General features: G+C 39.7%; 1 protein-coding gene across 1 annotated transcript; it reads left to right on the top strand.

Moving 5' to 3' along the window:
• The first annotated feature begins 1,288 nt into the window (after positions 1 to 1,288).
• hnrnph3 (heterogeneous nuclear ribonucleoprotein H3 (2H9)) lies at positions 1,289 to 7,049 on the top strand. The gene is made up of 11 exons (XM_064933799.1): positions 1,289 to 1,383; positions 2,092 to 2,190; positions 2,311 to 2,466; positions 4,165 to 4,308; positions 4,823 to 4,961; positions 5,582 to 5,766; positions 5,889 to 5,981; positions 6,066 to 6,199; positions 6,372 to 6,507; positions 6,616 to 6,672; positions 6,778 to 7,049. Exons 2-11 carry the CDS (start codon positions 2,103 to 2,105, stop codon positions 6,849 to 6,851), a joined length of 1,206 nt encoding a protein of 401 aa, XP_064789871.1. The 5' UTR covers positions 1,289 to 1,383; positions 2,092 to 2,102; the 3' UTR covers positions 6,852 to 7,049.
• Positions 7,050 to 10,915: the final 3,866 nt, after the last annotated feature.

Below are 10,915 nucleotides of genomic sequence, written 5' to 3' on the forward strand. Positions count from 1 at the left end.
TGTAAATTTGTCATTCAAACATTCTAATTGAAATACTGTAGAATTCTATTAATTCCTATGGAGAACTGCGCCTACTGGGGAGTGCCAATATGAAACAATTATAGGTAATTAATGTAATTATTATTTTGGCCAAATGTCATATTCACAAATGTACATTTACAAATAAAACACATTTTCTTACCTTACAAAATAAATTGAACTAAATTTTAAGACAATTAAATATTCTACCAACAAAAAAGCTGTTATGTATGTTAAGTGTGTGTATGTCCCTTAAGGTCCTTGTGTAATGTGATATTGTACCCCCTAGCCCAAATGTCCTTTCTATATTATTTCTATATTCTTGTGTTCCCCCATGTACTTTTTGTACTGATTTTGTTTATATAAAAAAATAACATTCGTTATAAAACACGTCATCGGGTCCAACGGTCGTCTCGCGCCGAACTGCGCATGTGCAAATCATCAAAGTCACTCCTTCGACAGAGTTGTTTTTGACGATAATGAAAACTTGGCAGTTTGTCGCTTTAACGAAGTTGGAGTATTAACATGTTCAACTACTTAAGACATTGGCTCGAATCTCGGTTGTGCAATTAGATTTAGTGAAAAGTAACAACTAATTAATAATATTTTCACATCTCTTATTGACTTCTCAAACTACAAATCCCGACCTGGGCCCAGATTCACAAAACACTTCTTACGCAAAAACTTAAGAAGCTTATTAAGAAAAACAACAAGTTAATAAAATAGTTCCTACGTGCAATTCCTCAACAGTATCTTAATATTGAATGATTTTTTTTAGGAACTTCTCAAATATCTTCTTACAAATGTTATGTGGTTGTTGCTAGGCAACCGTTTTAGCAAGCTATGGCAATGGCAATCATGTTAGCATATTTCTTACTAAGATTATTATTCTAAAACATGTTCTTGGGTGTAAAATAATCAATAGTAAAATTTTCAGATAACGTTTGTGTGAACTAAACATGTTCAATGGCTTTCAGGAGCTTTTATTCTGACTGCCCTGCTTAAAACAAGGGTTTAGCTTTCTTGGAATTAATAATTTTATTTTCAATAATATAATTTCTTCTTAATTTTTAGTTTAAGGAGAAACATAAGAACATTTCCAATAACCTTTTTGAGGAATAGCAACTTTGCTTAACTTTCTTCTTAAGTGTATAGTTAAGGGAAAATTGCAATGAAGAACGTTTTGTGAATCTGGGCCTTTGGTAAATTTGGTAAGCGTTCCCAGAAGTCTCGCGATGTTGCGCCTCTGCGTTTAGAAACTGCTCGAGGGCGGCTGTTGGTAGAAGAGGTTTTATGTTCTCGCGACATTACCTGCTGCGGAACTCCCTGTCACCTGAGAAGAGCTGAGACCGGGGAAAATACATTGTAAGACGCGTTTTATCATTTTATTCCCAAAATGTTTGTGGTTTCCTATTGAAATATATAATGCTTTTTTTGTTCGCTTTGGAATGGATATATTTTCGGAACTGGATGGACAGTTTTGTTTTCTGACCTAGACCGTTTGACCGTTGCGATGTCCTAGCTAGCTAGCTAGCTTAGCAAGAGTTGGCTAGCTCGCTAACGTTATTTAGCGTCTACTCCGGAACAAGACTGGCTAGCTAGATAGCTAATAATGTATTGTCGAAAACATACCATTATTCATCTGGATAGTTTATGGAAATTGGTGTTTTAGTCACAGAGTCAGTAAACTATCAAGGACATCTATAATGACAGAACCCAATTAACAGCGCTTGAGTGAGAAATGCATCTCTCTGATTTCATTCTAGCTAACGTTTACGATCGAGTTGTATAGTAAAAAAAAAAGACCGGTAACCTTGTAGCTAGTTAAGTTAAACTAGTCAATAATTGCGAGGTTCGCCAAAGTCCCAAGAAGAAGCAATCGACCTTGAGGCAAACAACTAACATTAGCTGGTTTAACTAGTTAACAATTAACGTTAGCTAGCTCGTGTTAATTACTAGGAAATCTAATTACACATGTAGGCCTAGCTAGTACTTTAGTAAGGTCGTAAGTTTTATGCACAATATTGCTAACGTTAACGAAGACTTGTATTGCCCTTTTTAACCATGGTCCAGAGGAAGAGACTATGTCTGTGAATGATGATGGGTATGTGGTGAGAATTCGTGGCTTGCCTTGGTCCTGCACCCAGGAAGAGGTGGCAGGGTTCTTCTCTGGTGAGTAGGCCACGTTCATAAAACTGAAAGTGGTGGCATTCAATAGTCACTTTATCGTTTGTTTGCACCTGGCTGGAAGAATGAAGGCTCAACGAAGAAAATCTTGTGTATCTCTTGCAGATTGTAACATCGTCGGGAAAGTGAATGGAGTGTGCTTCACGTTTTCCAAAGAAGGAAGGCCCAGTGGAGAAGCTTTCGTGGAGCTGAAATCAGCAGAGGATTTTAAAAAAGCCATAGCAAAAGATAGGAAACACATGGGTCATCGCTATATTGAAGGTATTTTGTCTGACAGATCTCTAATCTGTCTGTCGTCACATTTAGACTTTATCAATCAGTCAGCTAGTTGTTATTCAGTATATTATGACTGATGTTGCCCGCTCAAGGATTGACATGAAGGGTTGTCCGGGACAAGTTGCCTGAGCAGTTGCGCAAGTTGAGCCTGCTCAGAGGATGCCCCATTGGGCAGGTGATTAATTATTATATATTACTGATGATAACCAAAATAAAAAGTATTTCAGTAGTCTGGTCTAGAGGTCGACCGATTTATAATTTTTCAACACCGATACCGATTATTAGAGGACCAAAAAAGCAGATGCCGATTAATGACAATTACAACAATACTGAATGAACACTTTTAACTTAATATAGTACATCAAGAAAATCAATTTAGCCTCAAATAATGAAATGTGTTCAATTTGGTTTAAATAATGTAAAACCAAAGTGTTGGAGAAGAAAGTAAAAGTGCAATATGTGCTATGTAAGAAAGCTAACGTTTCAGTTCCTTGCTCAGAACATGAGAACATATGAAAGCTGGTGGTTCCTTTTAACATGAGTCTTCAATATTCCCAGGTAAGAAGTTTTAGGTTGTAGTTATTATAGGACTTTTTCCCTCTATACCATTTGTATTTCATTAACCTTTGACTATTGGATGTTCTTATAGGCACTTTAGAATTGCCAGTGTAACAGTATAGCTTCCGTCCCTATCCTCGCTTCTCCCTGGGCTCGAACCAGGAACACAATGACAACAGCCACCCTCGAAGCAGCGTTACCCATGCAGAGCAAGGGGAACATCCACGCCAAGGCTCAGAGCGAGTGACGTTTGAAACGCTATTAGCGAGCGCTAACTAGCTAGCCATTTCACTTCGGTTACACCAGCCTCATCTCGGGAGTTGATAGGCTTGAAGTCATAAACAGCCCAGTGCTTGACGCACAACGAAGAGCTGCTGGCAAAATGCCCGAAAGTGCTGAATGTTTACGCGCCTGCTTCTGCCTACCACCGCTCAGTCAGATACTTAGATGTTTGTATGCTCGGTCAGATTATATGCAACGCAGGACACGCTAGATAATATCTAGTGATATTATCAACCATGTGTAGTTAACTAGTGATTATGATTGATTGTTTTTTATAAGATACGTTTAACTCGCTAGCAACTTACCTTGGCTTACTGCATTCGAGTAACAGGAACTCCTTGTGGAGTGCAACGAGAGAGAGGCAGGTCGTTATTGCTTTAGACTAGTTAACTGTAAGGTTGCAAGATTGGATCCCCCGAGCTGACAAGGTGAAAATCTGTCGTTCTTCCACTGAACGAGGCAGTTAACCCACCGTTCCTAGGCCGTCATTGAAAATAAAATGTGTTCTTAACTGACTTACCTAGTTAAATAAAGAATATTAAAGGTGTAAAAAAAAAATGGTGTCCAAAAATACAGATTTACGATTGTTATGAAAACTTGAAATCGGCCCTAATTAATCGGCCATTACGACTTAATCGGTCGACCTCTAGTCTGGTCTTTCTGATTCCTCCCCAATGTGTTTGTGCAAATAGTTAATTTTATACTTTCGGGCAAGTGATCATAGTCTTCGGCAACCAAAAAATACCCATGATGGACAACCAAAAAAGCCCCAAAATTTGCCCACCTACCGAGTACCTTTCAGACCTTAATGTCAATCCTTGCCGTTCCTGTCCGGTCTTGTAGTTTTCAAGTCAAACCGTAGCGAGATGGACTGGGTGTTGAAACGCAGCGGCCCTACTGACTACGACAGCTGCAGCGGGTGTATGATACGTCTCCGGGGACTTCCTTTTGGATGCAGTAAGGAGGAGATAGTGCAGTTCTTTGCAGGTACATACATAGTGTTGCTTTAGTAAGGTGTCTATGAACAAAGTGTATGTCTTAAACTATGAATGCAAAAACAGGCCTATTGCTGGATTAGAGTTTTCAGGCATTCAAGTAAGTGCATGACAAGCAAATACAATTCAAAATAATTAAATCCATATTTGGCTTTATAAGAATGTGGTGACTTAGTATAGCATGATATTCAAGCTCTTATAGTTCAATAACATACATGCACACAATTGTACAAATATCTGTTTATAAAACCACATGCAAAGTCACCACATCTTCTGGATGGCATGATGCTGCTCTGATGTTACTGTTCTTTGAATAACATGAAGTCAATGTGTTCATGAATAAAGTTCAGCAGTATGTTCTTGGGTCTATTGGTGTGTCTAATACTAAGAGATATCACATTGAAATAGTCAAATAAAAGCGGAAAGGGTTTTTCTTTTGTACATATGGGAATGTTGCAGCTTTTAACATGTCTCCCCTTGTGGGGTTATTTGTCCTTGGGTTAAAGGGTTGAAAATCGTGCCAAATGGGATAACATTGCCGATGGACTACCAGGGGAGGAGCACAGGGGAAGCCTTCGTGCAGTTTGCCTCAAAGGAGATAGCAGAAAAGGCACTGGGGAAACACAAGGAAAGAATAGGGCACAGGTGGGGACGGAAAGTCTGGGCTGGGTATTAATTTTATGACTAATATGGGGCGGGGGGTCATGCATCTTTCCTATAAGTTAAAGATGGTATGATCATTCATAAATCACACTTTGAATAATTTTTTTTGTTACTTGGACAGTTACCATGCTTAATCTGGGCATTCTCTTCCATTGAATTTATTTGTCAAGCAGTGCAATGGGGGAAAAGGGAATTAAGATCAGTGCTGCAGAATTGAGAGCTTTGACAGTACAATAGATATTGTATGACAGTACCACCATAGAGCTGTTAATAGCTGAATTGTGGGAACTAGGCTATTTATGTCAGAGTGCCTTCTAATACTGCATCATGATGAAAGTGCAAAGTCAACCTGCTGTAATATGAGCAGATTATGTGAAAGCTGTGCCATATTGTTACTGTTATTGCTAAAATTAATAAATTGTATTATTCCTTGCCCCTCTAGATGTACAATAAAGCTATCTGTTTGACCCCCAACTATTTGGCTTAGATAAAGTTGCCCATATGAAATCATGCACAATGTCTTGTCTGCTGATGTTCTCCATATGGCTATTGTCCCGTGTAGTGTTCTTGTCATAACCCCACCTGCATTTAAACCCATTCAGGTACATAGAAATCTTTAAGAGCAGCCGGAATGAGATCCGGGCTTACTATGAGCTCCCCAGAAGGATGATGGGGCAGAGACCCAGTCCCTACGACAGGCCCATGATGGAGCGAGGTGGGTTCTTCCCTGGTCCAGGACGGGGGGGTGCTCTTTTGGACCAAATGCGTGGAGGAGGCTACAGTGGGGGTATGTGCAATAGTTTTGGTTAGTGAAGTCAATTTAGTGTTTGTGAATGGACTGGATTGAGGATGGCCATTGGTCTGAAAAGATGATCATTGATTCCCTATTCTTTGTGTCTGTTCACGTAGGCTATGGCGGGTTTGACAACTACAATGGCTTCAGTAATTACTGTTTTGGCAACGGCATGTTTGATGACCGAATAAGGGGCGATAGAGGAAGAGGTAAGATATGCTCTTTCCTTTTTAATGTCACACTGAAGGTGTGCCTCCATTTCCTTCTCAGGAAAATGTATTCTTTGCTTGCAGCTATAGGTGGCCATGGCTACGGTGGTGCAGGTGATCATAGCTCCCACAGCGGCTCCCACAGCGGCTTCCATAGTGGCCATTTTGTACACATGAGGGGCTTGCCTTTCCGTGCCACTGAGGGAGACATAGCCAATGTAAGAATCACATTTCTCTAGTACCCATAATCACTCCCATTTCTCCTTCCAATGATGTCAACACATTTTAAAGTAAATATTGACAGTCCAATTATGTAACTTCAATTTATACAATCATGGTCAGAGCAGCCCCTTACTCTTTGGTGTGTATGCGTGTTCCATTTTGGTTTAGTTCTTCTCCCCATTGACTCCTGTGCGAGTTCATATCGACTTTGGACCAAATGGGAAATCCACAGGCGAGGCCGATGTTGAGTTTAGGTCTCATGAAGATGCTGTTTCAGCTATGTCGAAGGACAAGAATCACATGCGTACGTGGATCCCTACTTCGTTTTACCCCGTTATGATTACCCCACTCTCAAAATGAACCATAAAATATAACCTTTTTTAAAGGGGATTTATTTATTTTTGTTCTGCAGAACATCGATACATTGAGCTCTTCTTAAACTCAACTGCTAGTGGAGCATCTGAAATGGGTAAGTTTCTTCTCTCACCTGCCTGTATTTCAGGAAACACTCAGACAACAATGGTTGAATCAATGTTTAATGCCATTTCTGAATTTATTTCCTGGTTGGTTTTAGGCCGCGGCGGCGGTTTCTATGGTAACTCAGGAGGCATGGGCTTGAGACGGAGTGGACTGAGGGGGATGTTCTAAACAGGAGTAATCACCATTCTAAACCAAACGTTCAAGTCTTGAAGATTTGTTTTGTATTTGAATGTTTTCACATGTTCAGAAAAAGTACCTACTTAAAATATTTTCCAGTCTCAAAGAGTGGAATAAAAAGTATATATTTGAGCAGTTGCATAGGCTAACCAACTATTGTACATTTTACTTAATACATTTTATATTAAATTCTGTGTCTCAGTTTAAGATCATTTCAAGACCATTAGTTATAATGCATATTTTAATTTAATTACTACTATTGTTAGCTAATTTCCCCTCTTCTGTCTGCATTTTTCTACGCTTTACGGCTTGATTCAATCAGATCGAGCATTAACCGCTGTTTGCCGACATCTGCATAGCAGATTTTGTGGCGGTTTTGGATGTGTAACTGCGGTATGAGCTGACAAATCGGTGAACAGCTGTTCGTGTTAAACAATTTCCTCATCTCTACCATGTTAGAAGTTGAAAACGGCGATAGAAATGTAGGCTCTATCGATTATAGAAATTACTAAAATGTCAAACCATTGATGTTAGGTTATAAATCCCCCCATCCAAATTAACGCGAAAACATGCCTCAGTTTAATTCGAGTGTTTGAATGTAACAAGGATGGATGAATTTATAGCGCGGCTGCGGAATTATAAAATCGGGTGGTTTCGTTGCATACAATCGCATTGTCCGTGGTACGGTAACACACAAGGAGCCGCATGTGGATTTGACAGCTCGAACACAGTACCACCTCTGACACCATCTGATTGAATTTAGCCCTTAGACTTGAAAGTCATTGCTAGCACGGGTTAAAGTGCAGATGGATGGGGTTCAGAGAAGAGTCCAAAGTGTAAGAGAAGACTTAGACAGCGCTCTCCCTGCCTTGGTCTTTTTACAAACATGGATCCAGGCTCAAGATGTGTATGTGGCAGGCCCTATTCAGGTGACTGATGCTCTGGTATGGTGGTATGTTCGTGGAAAATCTACCTAGAATTTACAAGCTATGTCAGCTATTGATACCTAAATAATTTGAATTCTAACTAATTTATTAATGCTACAGAGATTTTTTTATAATTCCAGCCAGTCGTTTTGAAAGTAGCGCTCATTGCTCATGAGCCAAAACGGGTCCCCTGAAAATGTTGCGTAAAGATGGGAGTATTCGGATATAGCCAATTATGACTATATTGTAAAAATTCATGAACATTTGCTTTTTGGTCTTGCTTTAAGGTTAGATTCATATTTTTAAGATTAATTGTGGGGTTAGACTTAGTTGCTGTGGTAATTAGTGACGACCTCTAGCATTACCCAGTTTTTAAAATATGGTGCCGCAAGGTTTTTTTTAAATTGCATCTGTCTTGGAGCTAGAATTGGGATAAAGTTTACTGTGCTAAAGATCATACAGGCTGAGTAATGGAGAGCACTGTATCATACAGTGAACTTAGCAAATGAGGCATTTGTGGTACAGTGCCTTCAGAAACTATTCCTTTGTGGTACAGCCTGAATTCAAAATGACTTACATTTCTCACCCATCTACTACATAATGATAAAGTGAAACATTTTGTAGAAATTTTTGCACATTCAAAATAATTAGCAGAAATGTATTTTACATACAGTACCAGTCAAAAGTTTGGACACACCTACTCATTAGTTTCTTTTTTTTACTACTTTTACATTGTAGAATAATAGTTAAGACATCAAAACTATGAAGTAACCAAAAGTGTTTGAAGAATCTAAAATATATTTTGATTTGTTGAAGTAGCCACTCTTGGCATTCTCTTAATGAGCTTCACCCGGAATGCTTTTCCAACAGTCTTGAAGGAATTCTCACATGCTGAGCACTTGTTGACTGCTTTTCCTTCACTCTGCGGTCCAACTGATCCCAAACCATTCAATTGGGTTGAGGTCGGGGGATTGTTTGAGGCCAGGTCATCTGATGCAGTGCTCCGTCACTCTCCTTGGTCAAATAGCCCTTACACAGACTGGAGGTGTGTTGCGTCATTGTCCTGTTGAAAAACAAATTATAGTCCCACTAAGCGCAAACCAGATGGGATGGTGTATCGCTGCAGAATGCTGTGGTAGCCATGCTGGTTAAGTGTGCCTTGAATTCTAAATAAAATCACTGACAATGTCACCAGCAAAGCGCCATCACACCTCCACAGTTTCACGGTGGGAACCACCCACGCGGAGAACATCCGTTCACCTACTCTGCGTCTCACAAAGACATGGCGGCTGGAACCAAAAATCTAAAATTTGGGCTCATCAGACTGAAGGACAGATTTCCACCAATCTAATGTCCATTGCTCGTGTTTCTTGGCCCAAACAAGTCTCTTCTTATTGGTGTCCTTTAAGTCGTGGTTTCTTTGGAGTAATTCGACCATGAATGCCTGATTCATGCAGTCTCCTCTGAACAGTTGATGTTGAGATGTCTGTTACTTGACACATCAAGTAACACCAAATTGGGCTACAATTTCTGACGCTGGTAACTTTAATGAACTTATCCTCTGCAGCAGAAGTAACTCTTGTCTTCCTTTCCTGTGGCGGTCCTCATGAGAGCAAGTTTCATACACCTGTTAATTAATGCATTCCAGGTGACTACCTCATGAAGCTTGTTGAGAGCATGCCAAAATTGTGCAAAGCTGTCAAGGCAAAGGTTGTCTACTTTGAAGAATCTCGTAAAATACATTTTTTGATTTGTGTTATACTTGGTTGCATGATTGCAAATGCATTTTTTTCATAGTTTGGTATTCAGTATTATTCTACAATGTAGAAAATAGTACAAATAAAAACCCTGGAATGAGTAGGTATGTGTCTAAACTTTTGATTGGTACTGTGAAGTATTCACACACCTTTGCTATGACGCTCCAAATTGAGCTCAGGTTTGTTAACTTTCCTTTGATCATCCAGTCCCGCTTTATTTGAAGTGCATCTTTTGGTTTCATAAGCACTACATAGATGCTTCTCAAATCATCTATAACTGTATATCATGCTCTATAAAGATTTGTAACGTTGCATAACTGACAATCTAGTTATATTCACTTTTTTATCTTATGGAGCATGAAATACAGTTACAGATTTGTGACCCATTTATGCAGTGCTTGTGAAGTCTTCATAAGATGCACTTCAAATAGTGGGACCGATCATCGATGTCACAACTTGATTGGAGTCCACCTGTGGCCAATTCAATTGATTGGACACACCTGTCTACGGTCCCACAGTTGACAGTGCATTTCAGAGCAGAAAATATACCATGAATTCCAAAGAACTGTCTGTAGATCTCTGAAATAGAATTGTGATGAGGCATATCTGGGGAGGGGTATAACACAATTTGAGTGTTGAAAGTTTCCAAAAGCACAGTGGTCTCCATCATTGGGAAATGGAGGAAAAAAAATATGGAACTAATATGGCTTTATGGGAGCATGACCAGACGGAAGCCACTCCTGAGAACAAGGCACATGTTCGTATACCTGGAGTTTGCAAAAAGGCACGTAAAAGATTGGTCTGATGAGACAAGTCCTTGGCCAGAACGCAAAGCGCTGTCTGAAAAAAACAGACCGCTCATCACCCGTCTTTATACCCTCCCTACCGTGAAGCATAGTGGCAGCATCATGCTATTGGTATGTTTTCAGCAGCGGGGACTGGGAGACTGGTAAGGATAGAGGGGAAAATGGTTGGCTAATATACAAAACCTGTTTCGGAGAGCAAACAGACCGGGGAGAAGATTTACATTCCAACAGGACAATGACCCCAAGCATACATTCAAAGCAATTCTGACATGGCTTCAGAAAAATGTGAAAGTCCTTCAGTGGCCTAGCCAAAGCTCTGTCTTGAATCCCATTGAAAATATATGTGGAAGGACTTGAAGATTGATGGGGAGCAGCAGTGAACAGCAAACTTAAGTCTGCAAGGAAGAATGGGAGAAAATCCCCAAATCCAGATGTGCAAAGCTGATAGACACCCAAGACGACACAAAGCTGTAATTGGCACCAAAGGTGTTTTTACAAAGTATTGACTCAGGTTTGTGAATACTTATGTAAATTAGATTTCTGTATTTCCTTTTCAAATCTGCAAA

Source organism: Oncorhynchus masou, chromosome 24 (genome assembly GCF_036934945.1).
Source record: "Oncorhynchus masou masou isolate Uvic2021 chromosome 24, UVic_Omas_1.1, whole genome shotgun sequence".
In the NCBI taxonomy this organism is placed as follows: Eukaryota; Metazoa; Chordata; class Actinopteri; order Salmoniformes; family Salmonidae; genus Oncorhynchus; species Oncorhynchus masou.